The sequence below is a fragment of the Pleuronectes platessa genome, chromosome 22 (genome assembly GCF_947347685.1).
Source record: "Pleuronectes platessa chromosome 22, fPlePla1.1, whole genome shotgun sequence".
Classification (NCBI taxonomy): Eukaryota; Metazoa; Chordata; class Actinopteri; order Pleuronectiformes; family Pleuronectidae; genus Pleuronectes; species Pleuronectes platessa.
In genome coordinates, this window is record NC_070647.1 from 17843339 (window position 1) to 17864907 (window position 21569).

General features: G+C 46.9%; 3 protein-coding genes across 3 annotated transcripts; 1 reads left to right on the plus strand and 2 right to left on the minus strand.

Moving 5' to 3' along the window:
- Window positions 1-1119: 1119 nt before the first annotated feature.
- On the minus strand, window positions 1120-7054 carry LOC128428959 (proline and serine-rich protein 2). The gene is given in 5 exon segments (XM_053415234.1): window positions 1120-3649; window positions 3651-3787; window positions 3964-4243; window positions 5975-6153; window positions 6886-7054. Coding segments are annotated over 4 exon segments (1653 nt in total). The 5' UTR covers window positions 6041-6153; window positions 6886-7054; the 3' UTR covers window positions 1120-2479.
- An 846-nt stretch (window positions 7055-7900) lies between these two features.
- rab3ip (RAB3A interacting protein (rabin3)) lies at window positions 7901-16903 on the plus strand. Its single transcript, XM_053415247.1, has 14 exons — window positions 7901-8035; window positions 11622-11706; window positions 11836-11943; window positions 12009-12022; window positions 12129-12281; window positions 12371-12542; window positions 12938-13033; window positions 13652-13729; window positions 13881-14081; window positions 14170-14298; window positions 14422-14534; window positions 15043-15142; window positions 15369-15438; window positions 15543-16903. Exons 3-14 carry the CDS (start codon window positions 11863-11865, stop codon window positions 15623-15625), a joined length of 1290 nt encoding a protein of 429 aa, XP_053271222.1. The 5' UTR covers window positions 7901-8035; window positions 11622-11706; window positions 11836-11862; the 3' UTR covers window positions 15626-16903.
- Window positions 16209-21460, minus strand: tmem19 (transmembrane protein 19). Its single transcript, XM_053415238.1, has 8 exons — window positions 21265-21460; window positions 20485-20635; window positions 20011-20124; window positions 18552-18689; window positions 18404-18480; window positions 18144-18321; window positions 17571-17780; window positions 16209-17321 (listed from the first exon to the last, which is right to left on the minus strand). Exons 2-8 carry the CDS (start codon window positions 20612-20614, stop codon window positions 17161-17163), a joined length of 1008 nt encoding a protein of 335 aa, XP_053271213.1. The 5' UTR covers window positions 20615-20635; window positions 21265-21460; the 3' UTR covers window positions 16209-17160.
- Between the last annotated feature and the right edge of the window lie 109 nt (window positions 21461-21569).

The following is a 21569-nucleotide window of genomic DNA, read 5'->3' on the forward strand; positions in this document are numbered from 1 at the left end:
TAGATGGAGGAACCCCTGTGTGTTCTGCTGCATGAGCCTGTTCCTCAGCAGCTCGGTGACTCTGTGGTGACGTGTCCGGCTCTGATTTACTTCTTCTGTGTCTAGATTCAAAACCGTTGTTCTTTTTCCTGCGAGAAAACAACAACAACAACAACAACAACAACAACAGAAGCAGCTCACGGCTTCGTGTTGCGGCTCATGACTGACACAAGTGATCACAATAAATATATATATGGAGATGATTCCTGTTTGACTCCCAGGACTCGTGTGTTCTGTGGCGTGTGCGTGTTTGGAGAGGGTGCGTCTGTTTGTCCTCGTCTAATTACAGAGCAGCACACGTAAGTATTTAGTCACCTCCGTCCCTCGCTCATGTAAATACTGCAGAGCATTCCAATCATAGAGGGGCCCGGCAGGTAACAACGCATTGTTTGACCCCTGTTGACCCCCGTTGCACAATGTGTGGTGCTTATCTCCAAGAAACCAGGCAGCACTAAGAGCTGAAGGATCATTGGAGTTACTAATTACTGGTGTTTAGTATAAATTCAACATGTCTAATCTGTTTTAACCAGACTGAGGAAAAGGCCTTGGATTATGCAGAGCTTTTATAAGTATATATATATATTTTGGGAATTTAAACCATTGATACTGGTTTCAAAAAGGGACTCTTAGGTTTTAACCTCAATCAAACCTGCAGCTGATTCTAATCCAAACCCTAAGAAGTCTGAACCCGTGGTGATTGGCCAAAATGTTCCGTTTGCTCTAAATGTAAAACGTCCTCACAGAGACACGGGGACAGCCGTCGGTAAAGAGACCGTCCTTGTTGAAGTCCCACGTCCCAGTCCCAGTCCCAGTGCCAGTCCCACGTCCCAGTCCCAGTCCGGACAGTTCACTTCTGTGCTGCTGCCGCTCGACGCACAAGAGGCTCAGTGTGAGAACTCAACTAACTCACCTATGACACAGTTCAGCGACACAAGGAGCAACACAAGCAGACACACACAGTTCCTCAATTTAAAGAATTTCATCTAAATCATGTGACTTTTCTTTTGCTTACATATTTTACCAATTTCCTAGAACAGCAGGTTCACATTCCAGACTGAATGAAAGAGAAACACCAGGGAAGACGTTTGACTGTTTCGTTTAATGATTGACAATAATTAGACATTACATACATTAAGATTAGAGCATATTTATATATAATTTATATATAATGTGGACATTTCAAAAGTCAGAAAGTCGACCAGGCTGTTTCCATAAGAGCATCTGCCACGTGAAGGCTGATCTTCCTGTTCACCACTGATCCTCAAAGTCCTTGTTCTGTGCAGATGTGTCGACTCTCATAATGTAGTTATTCACTGTATATATATATATATATGCACCATTAGATACTTCAAAAAGACTGTAGATGAACTACAGGGAACCGGAGTCTGTAAACAAAATTCACAAAAACTATTCACACTGAGTTTTTCTGTGTGAAAATATACTTCAAAAGTAACTGTAGGGGAACTACAGAGGCCGGAGTCTGGGTTAAACCACGTACACACACACACACACACACACACACACACACACACACACACACACACACACACACACACACACACTGACACACACACACACACACACACATTCATGCTTTTGCAGCTACAACAGTTAAATAACACACTTGGAAAATGTCAAACGTCGGAAACAGCCAAGTTGTCGACAGGAGAACAAACACATCAGTAAACCAGGATGTATTTCTAGACTCTGTGGGTTTAGTGCTCGTGTTTCGTACAATACGATTTGTTCGCTCGGCTCTGAGGATCACATCCAGAAGAACTCCCTCTGCGCGGTAAAGAGAAGTGAGAGTCGAACCCTCGAGCCCATTCCACAGTCTGTGGTCGGGTGTGGGAGGTTCGTCCACAGAGTAAAAATATCCTCCAGCAGCTCAGCTCCTCATCGTCCACGAGAGTCGGCTCCTTGTCACGTTGTTGTCATTAGTCTACGACAACAACACAGAACTCTGCACGACTGTTCGGGTCTTTTCAGGATTCATCGAGAAAAGTGCTGTCAACTTTCTTTGTGCCCGAAAAACCCCAAAAGAAGAGAAACCTCCCACCAGCTGAATAAAAGGCCCAAAGTCGGTAAAACAAACCAGTAGAAACAGAAAGGTGTCAAATATTTCAAAGATTTAAAATATAGAAAATAAGGCGTTTTGAGGAAATGAGGCCCAGAAGGATCGTCCACTGCTTCTCTTCACTAAAGTGCAGACGTGTGTGAAGACGTCTTGGATCAGAACGAGTCACCTTCAGACTGCACGGAGACGTTTCCATGCTGGAACTGGTTGAACTGGTTCCTCGTGAGATGCAGCACCTCGGGCCAAAGTATGTCTCTCTCCAAACAAACCGACCACACCTCAAACTCAAAGGAAATCACCTCCACCCGCAGGCCCAGGCTCCGGAGGTGGAGACTGAACAGTAACCGAGTTCATGGAGACTTTCTACATCAGCCCCAGTTTCCTCAACGCCTCCTTACGTGATTCCTCCGAAGTTCCCCGTCCAGCGAACTGCACGGTGATTCCCTGGGGCCGGAACATGGAGCTGGGCCTTCGCTTCTGGTCGTGGGTCGCGGGTGCTTTCTGTGAGTGCGGGGGGGCTCTCGGGGCCGGGGCCGGGGCCGGATGTTTGAGACTCCTTGCTGGAGGCTCTGAGGGCCGAGTTGACCCCGAGGAAGCGTTGATGGTTCGGCTCTTTCCTCCGTAGCTGTTGGCCTCGATGGGCTGCAGCTCCGACCGGGGAGGCGCCGGCGGACTCTTGGTGATGTGGGAGCTGAGGATGTCGGGGAGGTTGCTCCTGGTCACGGCCGGAGTAGCAGGGTTCATGACCTTGGTCTTTCCTCCGTAGGTGTTGAACTCGCTGGGGCTAGCCAGCGCAGGGGGGAGGCCTTTGGGATCAGGGCTGGATGGAGAGGACACGGGTTCACTTTTGGAAGCAGAAGGGTTGACCACGACTGATTTCCCTCCATAGCTGTTGGAGGTGACCTCATGCGGGGGGGCCCCAGATGCTTTGTGTTCATAAGGAGATGGAGAGAAGCTGCGACGTGTGACGGCCGGAGGGGAGGGGCTCGGCTGGGCAGATCTTTCCTCCAGGCTCTTGAGGGAAGGCGTTCGCAGGACCTCAGCTCTTCTGTCCAGTGAGGCGCTGTCAGGAAGCTGCGCCGGGCCCCCGGACATGGCCCGGCTCCTGTTGAGGCCCAGCTTGGACAGAGCCTCCATCCTGGAGATGCTTGGGGTGGGATCCCTGAAGGAGGTGCTGCGGGTCGGAGTGTTCTGAGCCTGCTGCCCCGCGGCCGGCTCTGGATCTACCGGTAGCAAAGGATTGGACGTTCCCGAGAGGTTTGCCAGCATCTGGGCCCGTCTCTCATGAATGTGCACGGCAGCCAGAGACTGGCTCTGCTGCTCCTTGTTGCCCAGGATCACGCTGATGTTGGCTGGGAACCGGGACGGCTTGGCCGAGGTGGGAGGACCGTGTTTCCCTGGTGGATCGGAGCTGGGACTCGGGGGCTTGTCGGAGTTGAAGCTGCGATGGCGAAGGAGGTTGGAGGTTCCTCCGGCCTGGTTCTCTGCCATCTGCTGTGCGATCAGCACCGGAGTGGGGATGCAGCCGGGGGGGGTGGTAGGAGGAGTCCGTGGACCCATAGCTGCCACTTGGGAGGGGGGGGTTGTACTCTGAAGGAAGACTGTCCATCTGATCGCGCCAGGGCTTTACCTCCAAGTGGCTTTCAGTGTGGGCCGCAACACTCTGGAAATCTGAGAGGAACAAAAGGTGAAGTGAGAATCTTCAGCTTCGACTGCAACTTTGACTCTTTCTGTGATTTAATAACCTGCGTGTTGTTGATATCTAACTGAAAACCAGCTGAATAAAATATACAACATTCTGTGTTGTTGTTGTTGTTGTGTTTTGGTTCCTAACAGCAGTACGCTACCTGGACTGGTGGGGTTGAAGACCGGCTGTCTCGTCTGCACCAGGTCTGGTCCCGGGCGGACGAGGTCTATGATGTCCTGGTTGGGACTGAGAGGTCCGGTCAGCACTGAGGACACAGGGACACGCGGGTGGGGATTTGATCTGTTGACCTCTCCGTTGGGACCGCGGCCTCTCGGCGCCGTCCTCTTGTAATCGTCCGTGAGGCTCTCCTCCAAGGAGACGATGGTGTCGTCAAAGAACTGGATGCACTCCTGCACCTCCTGGCTCAGAGCGGCGTCCTCCTGTCAGGGACACGGAGCGAGGACACATTTATTCTGATGCAGTCCTACTTCATTCACATCTTGTCTTTCATATCAGTTTGTTCACGTCTCCACCCTCCTCTTCATCACGGGACAAACCGTCTCCTACAGTCGTCATGTGAACACAGATCTGTTTGTTCCTTCATCTCAATCCTCACAACTCCTTTCCCACCCCCCCCCCCCTCTGTGCTCCACAGTTACCTGTCCTGCACCACACTGCTGCCACTGACTCACAACACAATGACTCGTATCCAGTAACAACACAACAACACAGCTGACTATCTTCACTTCGTGCTCTTGTTTTTCTTTTAGCCCTGATAACGATCCGGTTCACACATTTAAACCAAACCTCGTGAGCCCAGGTGACCTCCTGTGACAACTTGTAATGGACGCAACAATAAGAGGGAACAGAACCATGACGATTTCTTTGTTAATTTATGTTCAGTGGGAATTGGTTCTAAACTGTTGCTGATCTTTTCAAAATGAAAGATCAATCTTAACCGAGGGCAGAACCAGCATCTTCTGAAGGTTTTGTTGTTCCAATGAAACTTGTGACAACGATGCTCGATCAGGGAAGTTTTCATCACTTTAACATTGTGAGAAGCTGTTTTATGACTTATGAATACTTTATGAATATTGGTTGAAGACATCAGGCCCGTTTAGGGACCTGAAGTCTGTGAGTGTGAAATCAGGATGAACATTAAATCTGGATCGGGACTCGGACTCAGATCAGGGGCTGGATGAGCTTGTGTCATTAATGTGTAAATAATTAAACAGCTCAGTTCATCAGTAACTGAACTCAAAGCATCTTGTATCATTAAATGTTGTTAAATTAAGATTTAAATGTTTCATGTGTTCATTAACATCACAGGTCTCAAGCTCAGCTGATATCTGAATATCTGGCTCATGTTTGTAGAGACACCAGATCGAGGGAAGCTGCTTTTTAAAGCTTCTCAAGGTGACGACCTTCAGCTCGTGGTTGTTGTTGCTCCGACTCTTGTTTGGCTTCACGGACACAAACACACCTGCAGCAACACCCGACTGAAACCAACACCGGCTGAACACCTGCTGTGCCGGTTTCTGCCGCAGTGAAAAGTGCTCTTACAGCTCAGGAGCTAGAAAACTGCAGCTGGACCGGTTCAGTGTTGTGTGTCGCTTGTGAATTGTCGTGCTCGAGGCAGTCGGAGGGATTGGGTTGTCGAGCAGGTGTGTAATAATGAACGTTGTCAGGATGTGACGGCTGGTGCATTGTGTAAACACCACACCGGTGACGCTGCAGTTTAACATCATCATATTTACTCTTTTGTTCTAGTTGTTAAATATCTATGAGACACATTTAGGAGAAGTTTGTGATTCTGGGAAATACACAAATGAGATTTTCTTTCCAAACATTCAAAGCTTTGAATCTTTTCTTTTACGTTCACGTGTCCAACTCCTCACTTTCCTTCAATCACACTCATATTTAATCACAGATATCATAAAGTGTAAATAAAGATGGACTTTGCGTCTCCACTTCCTCCCACTACCTGGTAATAAGCCAATAGAGATCAGGGCTCGACCAATCACGAGTCAATCTCAGCCGTCAATCATCCCATTCATATCAGTACAGAACTAATTCAAGCTGTCTGATTGGTCGGTTACGTGTATCTGCTGAGTCATGGCCCACAATCTCTGACTGCTGGTGATCACCTCAGATGTTTCTCAGATACTCACTGGTCTGGAGTTTCTTCCATTGAGCTCGTAGTGGAACTGGGGGTTCGCCTGCTGAGGGGCGTTCATGGTGCGTGGGGGTCAGAGGTCAGCTCATGGAGGGTCCACGGTTAGTGGGCGACACTGGAACCAAACCCGAATCACATCTGGTCTCCTGCTGAAGAATCATCCAATCCGTGCGTCTGGAAAATGAAACGGAGGGAAGAGAAGAAGAGGTGGAGACGAGGTCATTCAAGGTCAAACTTTATAATGAGCAGAAGGAGCTATTCTTCGATTTGCTTCCACTTTCGAGGAAAACATCTCAGGTGCTCACACCTCAGACATTTGAAACCTGCCGATGACCCGGAGCTCTGCTTTCATCTTCCTTTGATCCAGTTTTCCTTCATGTAAAATCTAATCGTGATAAGTAACAGCGTCACAGAGTCGCACCTGAAGGACGAGTTCCTCTGGAACAAGTCGGGCTGTGAAACCAGCTCCTCCAGCTCGAAGCATCGAGAAGCGTCTCAACATTCCTCTGTCACGCTGCTCTGATTTAAAACCTACTTCTGATCAGACGAGGCTGAGAAGATACGTTTCAGTTTGATACAGATCTGTAAAATATATTTGGTTTGTCCTTAGGAACAAATCACTTATTTCTACTTGTATATCTTTGCAATAATCCATAAAATAAAAGGTATAGCAGAACAGACAGAATGATATTTATTGTAGATGTTTGACACCCATTTAAATATGTTGTATATATGCAGTGTATTTAATAATATGCAATATTCATTACATACTATAACATACTTACACAATACAAAACTATATATTTGCAGTGTACTTAGGCAAACACCTAATATTTCTATTTCTATTTTCAATATATATATCTTTGTTAAAGGAGAAATAATTTCATATTCTCATTCAGGACTCACCGACAGCTCCACTCATCCGTCACCTGAGCACCGACACGTCATCAGTCGTCTGTTCCTCCAGATAAAAGAAGTTAATCTGTGACTCGGTTGTAAAAAAGTTAAGTCCAGTTGTTCCTCCTCCTCTCGTGTTGAGCTCCGGTGCGTTAAGACACCGAGAGCAGGTTGTGGACCAGTTATAACCCAGAGACAGACTCCACCCACGTGTGTGTGTGTGTGTGTGTGTGAGAGGGAGAGAGAGAGAGAGAGAGAGGTTTCGTTTAAGTGTGAGAACAAGTCTTCATATGTTGTTGGGAGGTGATTATAGTGGCACAGTGGAAAGTTTTCTCTCCCCCCCCCCCCCCTCCCTCCTCAGTTATTTCCAGGAAACATTTCTGGATATTAATTATTCTCAGGAATACAATTGAATTTACTACCTGGAAAATTAAGTGTTTCCTTATAACTGTGATATGTTGTATTTATATTGTAGTTCCAGTCATTGATAAAGTATTTTATAAAGGATGGAAGATGGTAGAAGGAATTTATATGAATTTATTAAACATGTTTGATCTGGATCAAGGTGAGACATTATTTTTGTTTTGTTTGCTTTTGAAAATAATAATCCGGGGAGTTTGAGTCACAAATGGACAAAAGAACAAACCCGGAAGATAAACTGATAAATACAACTATACATTTTACAAACAAGAACATCAGAGAATCATTTGAAATCATAATAGATCTATAACTTAATACTTTATAATGAGTTTTTAAAGAAAGAATTAAAGGACTTCGCACACTGATTTGTGTGTAATGGGCGCCCCCTGCTGGCTGCAGCCTGGAAGCTCATTCCCTCTTTGACATGAGTAAAGAAACGTTTAATCCCAGAGTTTGAATAAACGAGTCAGATCTCGACACTGGACTGTTTTTAAAATATTAACTGCACCCTTATTGATACGCAATATAACATTTTAATTCCATGTTTCTGGTTACATTTCTCTGTGCTGTCAAACCAAAGAGGTGAAGCTCTGGTTTCCGGGTAGTCCGTGAACGCAGCTCCGTCACTCGGACCTGCGTCACCAGCTCCGCTCCGTCTTCTTGTTTGTTGTTTATTTATTTGTTTGTTTGTGTTTATTTATCGGTTCCGGTTCCGCTGCTGCTGCCTCTCGGAGCGCCGGTGAGTCCACATCTACCGACCCGGTACCGTCGGTGCTGCTGGTCTCCATCCTCAATGCAACTTGCTAATGATGCTAGCTAGCTTAGCTGCGTTCAAATGCATAGTGTTATATGTCCAATATCGGACACTGTAGCGTCTGTTTCTGTGGCTCCTCGGTCCGGCCTGCAGCTGCACGCTCAGCCCGCCGGTGCTGGATCACACTACCGGTAATCGCAGCCACATTTATCCGGGATCCACCTCTTGCTTTCGGGCATATTAATGATTGTGGCTTGCTGCGGCCAGGCTCCGTGAGCTGGCCGATAATGGAATCAGGGTTGTCGTCGCTAACGTCAAGACGCGAGTCGCTGATTAATATCTCGCGTTGATTGTGAAGACAATAATAATAATACTTGTTGTTTGTTTGTTTTTATTTGTTTGTTTGTTTACTCCCGTTGAACGTCACGTGACTCCCGCAGCTAGCACAGATGCTAATGTGTCCTCTGAATGAAGCGGATGATGCTGCTAAGCTAGCGTTAGCCTCGACATGTAAACGCCCGACAGCCGGACACCTGAGGCCGACCCGCGGCCCACAGACGCCGGTGACATGCACCTGTCAAGCGGCCGCTGACACTCCGCACCCCGCGTGTCTCTGTAGCACCGGAGCTGTTAGCATCTTTAGCTTCACGCATGCTAGCCGCAGCTAACCTCAGCTAGCCTTCACCTGTCACCTGAAAACCGGTGCAACGACCAGATACTGCGTTTCATCAGAAACCTGAAGCACCTGAGCTGTACTCAAGTGTTTCAGATACATTATTGAGTATTTATACTGCGTTACATGTCAGAGGAAATACTGCAGGGGGGGGGGGGCGGCTAACATATAACATCAGAGCAGAAGGTCAAAGGAGAATCTCATCTCATCTGATAAGGAAAATAATCATAGTGAAGAAAATCCTCAGTTCCATCGTATTTAAAATTAGCTCCATCTCAAACAACCATAACAGTAAAACATAGTGTTAATTATTAATGCATGAGACATAATAATTTATGATATTTGTAGTAAAACACTTGAACTGCAGTGACAGTTTCCTCATGACACGTTTTCACTTTTAAACGCAGGATTTTCAACTTGTAATCTGTGTTTTTTTGTCCTTGTTTGAATTAAAAGCCAGAGAGACGTCTTCAGATGTTTTAATATCTACTTGTTCCAGTTTTATTTTATTCTTCCACCACAAAAGAGGCCTAGATGATCAAAGTAGTGATTATTTAATAAGGGAGTCACGGTCGTGTGTTGGATCCTCAGGGCACACCGTCAATTTCCATTTATTGGTCTCGATTCTTAAATCATGAGGCGGGTTGACTGTAATGTGCAGTTTATTGCTGATAAATATAAATTATTGCGCTCAGTCTTGTTTATCTGCATATTAAGTGGAAACAACTGATTAAATATGTCAGTTTAATCCTTTATGCTGTTGTTTCTCTCTGACTTTCGTTGTTTCCACGTTGTTCAGTTTAATATCCGTTCATCTCGTTGTTTGAGTGTCGAAGTCGAGCGTGTGACGGCTGTGAACTCACAGGATTAGGTTTAACCAGAAGGAACTGGATCCATACCCAGCATCCCCCAGCGTGTCGGGTTACCAGAGGCTCCATGGGACTGGGCTCCATGGAGACGGTCAGAGGGGTTGGTTTGAGGCGGGGGTGGGGGTTTCACCTGGGGTCTGACTGAGATGCAGTGTGACGTTGTGCACTTGCAGACGTTTGGTTCAACCTGCTCAGTGGGTGCTAACAGCTTTTACTACATTTGCAAATTTAATTAAGTATGACGAATGCATTTTTGAAGCCATTTGCGGTCTCAGATTGTCCCTGAATGCACCAGCTCAGCTGCTTCTTCACAACAACAATAAACCTTTGAGCTAAACGAGAGTCAATAAGTTAGTCAATTAGTGGAAGGGCACAAAGTCAACAAACATTTTGGAAATCAAATAATATCGTCAGCAAAAAACTGTTGGTTCCAAATTCTCACTGAAGAAGATTTGATGGATTTTTCCTGGTTTTGTGTTAAAGTGGCTCCGACTGACTGTTTTCATCATCATGAGATTTTTCACTTAGCGTTTAGTCCATAGAATATTGAAATATATATTTTCCAGTTCCTCAGTCAGAAGTGATATTTTTTATGACTCTTATAAACAGAAGGGTTGAAACTGTGACGTAATGATACTGATATTAAAAACACTCACAGGCCTCGTTCCTCCTGTAAATAACCTGAGGTGGTGACGTAAAGTTTCCGACTCAAACAAACTTCATTTGTCTTCACCAGCAAGTCGCCTAATTCTAACTTTGTATGTTTACTCGGTGCAGGACACACCCACTTTACACACTCTCACACACACACACACACACACACACACCTAGAAACGCAGTGAGCTGACAGGTTGGACCTGTGTGATGTTCCTCATCCTGTTCAGCTGACGTAGACCAAACAAAAGGAAGGTGAACTCAGTCGGACGGAAGAAGAGAAGGCTCTCGGATTATTTTAAGAACAGATGATGATGATGATGATGATGATGATGAAGAACTCTGGTATGATAGCAGACCTGATGCTTTGTTCTCTGAGGAGTCGTCCGTCCCGTTTGACCCAGAAACTAAAGTCCGGTTCATAAACAGGTCATAAAGCGTCAGGAGGTGGTAGAAGAGGAGGCAGGAGTTGAGTCTCCATTCTTACACGACTACACATTTTATTGTCAAGATCGAGTTAACTTTTATTGTCTTTTGTCCTCGTACAAAGTTTACAACCAAGAAACATGTCCAGAGTTCAGTGCAGGTCTGAGATCAGCTGACGTGAGCTAACGGCTAATAGAGAAAGTCACTGGGTCGTTGTTATTTACAGGGTCAACGGAGCTGAGTGTGTTTCTTTGTCGGGTTCAGTTGAATTTAAACCTGGTGTGTTTTTCATGCTTTGTACAGTTCACGTGTTGATGTGTGTAATGTTGTGTTAGTGCAGTTCTCTGTGGCTGGTGTGTGAACAACGTCCGTGAAACTGCAGACAAACAAACACGGAGGGAAACTTCATCTGTGGTCTGAAAGTAAACGGATCAGCCACAGGAGTTTATCTTATTTATGTGGGACAGAGAACGTTAATGAATCTTGACGGTTGCATCATTACAGCGTGAGGCCTGAGCTCATCAGCAGATTGATGAGAAACACAATCCATTTTAAATTGTAAACAACACGGGACGAAAAACTGAGCTGTTTTCATTAAATTCTGTTTATATTGTGGGAAATTCTTAGAACTCTGAGGTTCTGGAAGAATTTCTCCTCAAGAAGCAACTCAACCCTTTAAAAAACAATAATATACAATCATAACTGACTTTATTCATGTCACACTTTTATTAACAGCGTCTCAAAGTCCTATATCTCAATGTTAAACATGGTGGATGTTCTTCCCTGATCCTGACAAGTTTCATCTTCATCCACATGTTTTGTGTAATCTCACTAAATATCAGAAAGAGAAAAGAAGCTCTGCAGCAGCGAGTGGGCAGTCATCTTGGAATATTCTTTATATTTCATCCCTGTGAGACAATAACAAAACTTGTCTTTCTCTTTCTTTCAGGTTAAACAAGGTTTGAGTTGTTCTGAGTCTGGTTTCACTTGGACTCCATCGATCCTCCAGCCGCTCCGCCTGCAGCTGCACCATGGTACATGAACCACACACACACACACACACACACACACACACACACACACACACACCTTCAGAATCATAGTGTTTTGTTCTGACATGTCTGTTGTTGCTCACTCACACCTGTGTGTGTGTGTGTCTGCAGCGTGTATGATGACTGAGAGCAGCTGCTATGGCCTGCAGCAGCCGTGCAGAAACCCTGGAGGGGTTCCATGAGGTGAACTTGGCCTCGCCCACCACACCTGATCTTCAGGTAGGTCAGAGGTCAACGTCCTCACTTTGCAGCATTGTGTCCCACCGGCTAACATGGAGGAGGAGGGGCTTGTGTCTCCGTCACACACCTGAAGTTGGACCAGAAGTTTGGTTTGTTTGTCTCCCTGGTCACCGTCACTGACTTTCTGTTTTCCCTCCGTCCTTCAGAACCAAGCGGAGCAGCAGCGCCTCGCCGCTCGTCACAGCGCCCCCCCCCACCTCCCTGTACCGCACCCACTCTCTAGGAGCTGCCCCCCCCGGGCGCCCCGCCTCCCTGCGAGCTGACCAGCTCCCCACGCAGCCCGTGTACTCCACGCCCCGGCACAGCCACAATGGAAGGTGAGAAGATCTTTCCATGTGTAAAGAAAGCGGCCAATCAGCTGTCATCCATCACTGACCACTGTTGTTTCCATGGTGACGATGCACAGCATGCCAGGCCTGGACCCGGAGTCCGCCGAGGGCAACTTCCTGTCTGGAGAGGAAGGGGAGGAGTGCAGCGCTCTGAGTGACAGCCTGTCACGTCTGAGGAGTCCGTCAGTGATGGAGGTCAGAGAGAAAGGTCAAGAGAGGCTGAAGGAGGAGCTCGCCAAGGCCCAGAGGGTACACACACACACACACACACACACACACACACACACACACACACACACACACACACACACACACACACACACACAAGCCCGCAAGCCCGCGCGCACACACTTTTACAGCAATTAAACTTATTAAATGTGAGAGTTGTTCTCTCTGTGTGTGTGTGTTTGTGTTGACATCATGTTTCATTTTAATATATTTGTTTAGAAGTTATTTTTGTTTATATTTATTTAGTTTCAAGGCTTTTTACTTTAATGAACATCCTTAAATACTATTATTTTATTTCTTCATCTGTTTGTTTTGTCGTTGCCATGATATGATTTGACTTTCATGTGTTTATTTGGCCATTGTTTTTCTGTTGTTTTCTGTGTTTGTGTGTTTGTGTGTGTGTGTGCGTGTGGAAGGAGCTGCTGTTGAAGGATGAGGAGTGTGAGAGGTTGATTAAAGTCAGGGACCAGCTCGGCCAGGAGCTGGAGGAGCTCACCGCCAGTCTCTTCCAGGTCGGTCCATGTCTCTTCCGTCCGTCCGTCTCCTCTGCTTCCTGTTTCCTGTTTCCTGCTTCCTGTTTCCTGTTTCCCTTCCTCCTGAGGCAGCGGCCAGACAGACACGGGACGAACAAAATCTCAAAGTCCAGAAATTTTAAATGGAGACGTGACAGCTCCTGAAAAGTGTTGGGAGGCGAAACATCCATGGAAACGTTTCATCAGCGTTTTTTAGACACGAAAGCTGGAAGCAGCAGAAGGTTGTCGGGTCCGACCCGTCACACAGGAACATGTGGGAACATCCAGATGAGGGGCGGAGCCTGTAGAGCAGCAGGGGCGGAGCCTGTAGAGCAGCAGGAGGCCGGACATGATGTGTTAATGTGGAAAGATCAGATTCATTAGGTAGAAACAGGCGGCGAGCATCTTTTTGTGTTCTTCTTGTCACTTTGTGAATCTGTCCGGTCGAGCTTCAGAACTTGTTCCTCTTCTCACTCCTCCTCCTTGTTTTCCTCATAGAAGGTGTTGGGACTTGATCTGTGTGTGTGTCTCTGTAGCATGTGTTCATGCTGCTCCTTTAAATACACACTGAGCTTGTGTACATTGAAAAACAAACATGTTGTGTGTGTTTTTATGCAGGAGGCTCACAAAATGGTCCGAGAAGCAAACGTGAAACAGGCGCATGCTGAGAAACAGCTGAAGGAAGCTCTGGGAAAGGTGACGACACTGAACACACACACACACACACACACACACACACACACTTAGACTGTTCCTCGAGTCTGTGCTCATGTTATAATTTAAAGTCTCAGTAGTGAATTACTCCTTTCACACGTCTCCTCCTCCTCCTCCTCCTCCTCCTCCTCAGATCGACGTGCTCCAGGCGGAGGTCCAGGCCCTGAAGACCTTGGTGCTCTCCTCCCCGACCTCCCCCGTGGGCGAGCTCCCCTCTGGAGTGAGGAGCGGCTTCAGGAAGGGTCACAGCAGGAACAAGAGCACCTCCTCTGCCATCCTGGGGACGCAGCCCGACCCGTCGGCCACGCAGCCCATCGTACGCGAGTGTAGAGAGGTATGTGGGGGGGGGGGGTCACAGAGGGAAGGTTTAAAGGTCACATCTCTGTAGGAGCCCTATGTGACTGTGACCCGTGTGGCTGCAGGTGGACATCCAGCTGTTCGGCGAGTTCAAGGCGTGGAGGGAGGAGCCGACGCTCGACCGCAGCTGCTGCTTCCTGGAGCGAATTTACCGAGAGGACATCTTCCCGTGTCTGACCTTCAGCAAGAGCGAGGTACAAGAGGGGTCATCTGCTGCTGTCCTCCACTGTCATTCAATGTCCCTGTCCGTCCTCTCCTGTGTTCAAACGTCCTCTTCATCCTCTTCGTCCTCTTCATCGTCTTCTCCTCTCCCTCAGCTGGGTTCGGCCATTTTAGAATCTGTGGAGCAGAACACGCTCAGTGTGGAGCCGGTCGGGTTCCAGACGCTGCCTGTGGTCAAAGCCTCGGCGGTGGAGTGTGGAGGACCAAAGTGAGAACACACACACGCACACACACACACTCACACACAGAGACACACAATCTCTCGCTCCTCTTCATCAAACTTTCACTCCTTCCTCATCATCTCTTCATCTTCCCTCGGTTTCCTCCTCTAGTGGTCGCAGGGCCGAGCTCGTCACGTAAGTCTTCACTCTCTCACTCACGCGCATCAGCATTTTGTTTTAACCTCTCTCGACCCCCCCCCCCCCTCCCTGCTCTTCCAAACAAATCTTCCACCTCCTGGCAACTAGTCATAATCCTCCCTCCTTCCCTCCCTCCCTCCCTCCCTCCCTCCCTCCCTCCAGGCTCATCAGAAAGACCCTGATGAGACGTTTAGCCGTCTTCCCTCTCTCCTTCCTTTCTCTCTCAGCTCCCCCCCCCCCTCCTCCAGTCTTTATTAGTCGTGTACAGTTTGTTTTTATCGGTGAAGGTAAAATCTTCCTCTTGTTCACACAAATGAAAAACTTACTCAAAGAGAATCTTTCTGTGTCTCGTTTTAGAAAATGTGCCCTGAGCGGTCAGACCAAAACCTGCAAGCACAGAATCAAGTTCGGAGACTCGTCCAACTATTACTACGTCTCTCCCTACTGTAGATACAGAGTGAGTACACACACACACACACACACACACACACACACACACACACACACACACACACACACACACACACACACACACACACACACACACACAACACACACAACACAAAATATGTGAAGTTTTCTGTGAACTGGACGTTTGTAGCGTGAAACTGATTCCAACACATGTTGCCTGATGTTGGTTCAAGCTGCTGATTGTTGTGTTGTTGTGTTGTTGTGTTTGTCAGATCACAGCAGTTTGTAACTTCTTCACCTACATTCGTTACATCCACCAAGGCCTCGTCAAACAGCAGGACGGTGAGAGACACTCACACACAGACACATAACTTCTTTTACCATCATGTGACCGTCACGTGACATCATGTGACCGTCATGTGACCTGGTTGTGTGTTGGTTTCCAGCTGAGCAGATGTTCTGGGAGGTGATGCAGCTCCGCAGGGAAATGTCCTTGGCCAAGCTCGGCTTCTACAAAGATCAGCTGTGACGGACACCCCGCCCTCCCTGAAGCCCCGCCCCCCCACCTGATTCTGGCTTCCCCGCTCTCATCCGACCATTTCAGGAAACTTCCTCTTCCTCCCCCCCCTCCCCCCCCCCCCCCCGTGTGAGTGTGAATACCTGTGGTTGTTTTCAAGCATCACAACAAACATGACTCCTCCGGAGGTTTGATTCCAAAACGTCTCGTTTCCTTCATGAAAACCTGAAACACTCCGTTATGTAAAGAAACTGATTTACGTTTAAAAATCCGTCTCAAGCTTCAACATTTGCTTTTCTCTCACTCTGCTCAGAAATTAAATATTAAAACCCTTCAGTCAGTCAATGAGTAACACGGCTGCAATAAATCTTTTTACATTCCTCAGTTAAAAGAACAGCGTCAGATTAACGAGCATTTCTTCACAATCTGATTCAAGTTGTAATTTTACAAGAAAATATAGAATGTTAAGAGAAACTAGTAATGTAGAGTAATTGTATATGTATTTAATGAAAAATTGGAAAAACCTGCGATGTTAAAAAATTTGTTATATTACTCTAACGTTTTTTATTATTTTCAGTATAAATTTTTTTTTACAAAACTGATTATTTGTCCTAAAAACCTTTGACTTAAGTTTCAAATCAATTCTCAAATTTAAGCTTTTTCTCAAAATAACTTATTTTCCTTGTAAAATTACAACTTTTAGATTCTTATTCTTCATAAAACAACTTCATCTGTACAACTTCTTCACGAGTTTTTCTAACAGTTGTTCCTTTAAAGTCTCAAAGAGGCCGCGGTGAAAACACTAAAGACAAAATGACCAAGTTTTAAAAGACGACCAAACAATCATTATTTAATAAGTTAAAGTCTGTATAAGCTTTATTTTTAGTTTGCGTGGGATATTTTGTTTCGTCCCCAGTTGAAGGATGTACAGTTGCACAGATAATCAGAAGATCACAACAACAAACATGAGTTTAAAAAATATAAACATCACATTTTTATCATGATTTCCTTCAGTTTGTTTCAGGATCGTTGTGTTTAAGGACAAAACCAAACTGTTAAGACTCATTGTGACGTCTCCAGACTCGGACCCTTGTGTTTAATGAATTGTGTAGATAGTACAACGTGTGTGTGTGTGTGTGTGTGTGTACGTTAGTACGACTGTGAACTTTCTACATGTTGATTTGAACCTGACTCCACGGCTCCTCCTCCCAGTCAATGTCACTCTCCCAGTTTGGTTTAGTGCCTTTTCTCTCAGACACTCTGAAATAAAAACGGTGATACCTCTGGAAACCTGCAGGTGTCCGTGTCCTCTGTTCCCCCCCCACCCCCCCACACACCAGGTCAAAGGTCGAGTGGGAGATTTGAATGTGTCACAGTTACACTTTATATTTAAGTATTTCACAGCCATGGAGGGATTGTGAAAGTATTTTAAATAAATAAGATACGTAGAGTGGCCGACTGTCCGTCTCAGACATGATTCACACTTTCATATCGACTTCGCCCTCCAGGAATGTTGTTGTTGTGACGTTGTGTGTCCGTTGTGGTGATCACTGCACCCACAGGCCCCACGCCAGCCCCGGCAGGACGAGGGCGACGATCACGGACGAGAAGAGGTTCACTGCGTTGTTGTCCAAGATCGGTTTCCCACAAATCCGCTTCGTCGTGACCGACTCGTAGCTCACGACCTTCCCGATGCTCGAGTCGAAGCCTGAAGACACAAAGAAGAAGAAGAAGAGTCAGAGATGATGGTGAAGATTTACAAATTGATTTTCTTTGTGTCCTGATGTTAGCAAAGCATCAGAAACGTTGTGTATCTGAGTCGGTCGTTCAGTTACCAGGTCTGAGGGTTTATTTAGGGAACAAGTTTCTAGTTCACAGTAGGATATTACATATTCTGCCATTTTCTAATATTAATTCTATAAACAATACATGTAACTGGTCTCCACGCTGGTCCTACCTGAGTACTGGAGGTGAGCTCCCAGGAACGAGTCCAGCATGGAGCCCAGCAGCCCGGCCACACCCCCGTACACCATGATTGGCCACTGGGGGTCCGACAGGTGCAGGTTGCTGACCGTCAGCAGCTGTGTCACAAAGTAAGCCACGCCCACAGCGAGGCCCCCGAGGAAGCTGGCGACGAGTCCGACGGGCGTGACTCCTCCGTTGGTTCCTGGAAGTTCACAGAAGCAGAACTTTATGAACTGATGCATCAGAATCTATAGAAGCAGCTCCAGGGGAACATTTCTAGGAAATGAAACCTCAACAGTTCTCAGACTCATTCCTCCGTCTTCTTTAAGTGAATCCTTTCACACAGACAAACAGCTGTGTGTGTGTGTGTCTGTGTGTGTGTGTTATCTCACTGCACCCAGCGTGACATCACCTTCACAGCTGTTCACCACACACACAGTCACCACAGTGTACAGTCAGTCTGTGGGCGACCTCGGGATGATGATGATGATGATGATGATGATGATGATCAACATCTTATGAAAACGCCATCGTAAAGGAGCTAGAGGAAGCAGAGCTGACTCACCTGCCGGGACTTCCTTCCAGGTGGTTATGAGTCTGGGCAGTGATTGGCTGAGGACGGGCCCCACCTCCGACGCCCAGGTGTCCCCGGTGCTGCAGGCGAGCGCGCCCACGAGCGAGAGGCACATCCACGAGGCCGAGTACTGTTTCCCGAAGTCAATGGCCATCTCCCCCGGACCCACCTGGGACACAAACACCATTTTTAAAGAGTTACAAACCAAGAGGAAATGAACACGACTTTACGATGGGATTCTTTGGATTCACCTCGATCATGTAGAGCAGAGCCAGCTCCGTGGGGACTCCTCCGTTACAGAAGACCTGGATCCAGTTCCTCGAGCCCCCTGACAGACACAACACGTTAATTCACTCACAGGAACATTTGGAAAACAGCGTTCGCCCTCGAGCTTCGTACCTTCTTTGTACTCTGCGTCTATTTTCTTCTTCTGCGCTCCTCCCCAGCGAGTCAGTTTGGAGGAGCTGATGAAAAACATCAGCAGAGACGTGAAGAAGCTGTAGTTCGCCATCGTCAACACGAAACCCACCAGGAGAGCTGAGGAGACACACGGCAGTTAGAATCACACACACGGGCTCAAACAAAGTGTGTTCATTGTGATGAGGGAACCTGTGCACGACAACTGAGCTCGGTGGGAACACGAACGCACAACAGCTCAATTCATGGTTTTCACCGTTTCCCTCATTAAGCATCAAAAGGTCTCCGACCGCTGAGAGGAGACATGACGTCGTCTTTCAAAAGCAACGTCTGGAGCATTTAAATTCGTTTTTTTGCTTTTAAATTGAAATGATTTGCTTTGTGTATCTCAGATTCTAACTTCTGCACAACACAATGGCACCTTTCAGTGTTTTAAAGAACCCCTATGTTCCCACACTTCTTTTGATCTCTGCCCGATGCTGAGTGGACACGAGCTTCAGATAAAGAGTTCAGTGAGAAACCGTCGACTTCAGAGCTTCAACCAAAGTTTTCCAGCACGGAAACACAACAGTTACCTCAGTTAGACTCACAAATTACTGATTCTATTTTCTAAATCCTTAATGTTGCATGTTAATGTTTGTCACGCAACTTTATAACACATTCTTTGTGTGTCCTGTCCTGGATTTCATGCTGGTTTTGTTTTATTCGTCTTTGGTGTTTAAAGAAGGACGACATGAGACGACTGAGACGTGTGGACGACTCAGAACCAATCAGAAGTCTGAGTTCCCCCTGAACAACGTCTCCCTTCAGAGATTTGGATTTTCTCTGAATCATCTGGAGGCTCAAAGACACAAGTGGGATTAGTGAGTGATGAATTCACAGAAGAGCCTGGAGGCCGATGATCACAGGATCTGCTTGATTCCACTTAATCCCATTAAATATCATCTCTGCCAGCAAAACAGACCCGAGGCCTGTTTCAAAAAGTGTGTGGGAGTGGGGGGGGGGGGATTTTCCTTGCAACAAAACTGGGTCGGATCAAAACAACTAATCACCGACCAATCAGAACCCTGCAGGATAACAGAGTCATCATTCTACAGCTGTTTCGGGACAGATTGTCCAGAGCTGGTGTTTCTAATGTGAAGCAGCAGCAGCAGGTTGTCGGGTCTCGACTCGTTCACAAACAACAGGAACACGTGAGGAACATCCTGGCAAAGGGGCGGAGCCTGGAGAGCAGCAGGAGGCGGGGCCAAACGACGTGAGGAATAATAAATGTCCTCACACGTTCAGAGGAGTTGGCGATGGAGGAAAGAAAAAGTGTTTATGGACTGTTTGTCTTCCGCCTGATTTAAAGAACAAGAGGATTTCTAGTGGTTTTCTTATTTAAAACACAAAGAGCAACAACTCCCTTCACGAGTCAGTGACTGGATCCACGCTCACTCACCCCCCAGCGCTCCGGAGGGATCCAGGCTGCGTCTCTTCAGCGCTTGGACCGTCACCACCAGGGGAACCAGGATGGAGAACAACCAGCGCCCGGGGGACACAGGCTGCAGTGTGCCTGTTGACACACAAACACACACACACACACACACACACACACACACTGAGGTTTTATACATTTTTTTAATTAGATGATGAATTCACAGTGGCACAAAAACCTCTTTCTGTTGGAGACGCCCCAAATAAAAAGCCCTGTAGTTTGAATCATTAGAATCAGTTCAGATCCGTGTCCGTGCAGATTCCTGTGATATGTTGTAAAAGACTTGTTGCTCGAGTCGTGGCTCAAAACATGTTTTGTGCCGAATTCAGAGAAGAGCACATGATTCACTTTTTAGAGGACATCCTCCAGGAGAATCTACCGAGGCTCCGTGCAGCTGCAGAGACCTCAACACTCGGGTTTCCCACACGGGCGACTCACCAGAGTAGTAGCTGATGGTGAGGGAGGTGAACCAGAAGAAGAGGGAGAGAGCCAGAGTGGCGCACAGCACGATTATATCAGTCATCATCTTGATGTACTCCTTCATCAGCACGCTGTCCTCAGAGATCATGGTGGCGGCGGCCGAGTGGAGCTGCGAGGGCGGAGCAACACAAAACTCTCATTTCAGTGTGTTACTGTTACAGGTCAGGAGGTCACAGGGTCCCAACCCAAACACCAGGGTTAGAGACGACTGAGAGGAACAAGAGGAGAACTCTGACACATCTGCTCTTTGATCTACATATTGATGCATATAACAACGACCTCCTCCACGTTAAAACACACACACACACACACACACACACAGACACACACACACACACACAGACACAGACACACACACACACACACACACACACACACACACACACAGAAAACAAACCATGTCGTGCGCCTCCTCCACCTTCAGTCAGTTAACATCTGTGTCGTGTAACATATGTTATTTTAAATATGGAGGTGAAATACATAATTAAAATGAAGGAACCATTTTCTGCAAGGTCAGTGACTTTGTCCCAGAGACATCTGGATCCCAGAACCTCACAGAATTCAATCAGAGGAATGTGGGAGGAGGTCGTGAATCTGGAAAACATGCGGAATGTCCCTCGCGGCCACCGTCCGGCTGACTGAGTTACAGGTGGATCCATGATCGATCAGGTTCTGAGTTCAAGTCAAATCAGTGTTTAAACAACATGGAGTCGAGTTGTGTTGATGTTAGTTACTCACCGGAAACCTCCATGACGAGTCCCTTTAACCCGCTAACTACAACCTGGACTAACTTTAGCTCGGGTGCATGTGAAGCGGACTAAAGGACCAGACTTATCCCGGGTCGCTTCAGCGGCTGAGACACAATTTATAACGAGAAGAGGAAAAGAAGCTCCGCGATCAACACCGGAGGCGGAGGCAGGCCGGAAGTATTAAGTTAACGGACCAACTTCCGGTAACCGAGCGCGCACTGCTCTTAAAGAGACAGTGTCGAGTTTTAATAACAGCTGAGGGAAGTAATCAAGTACTTTTACTCAGTTTCTCTA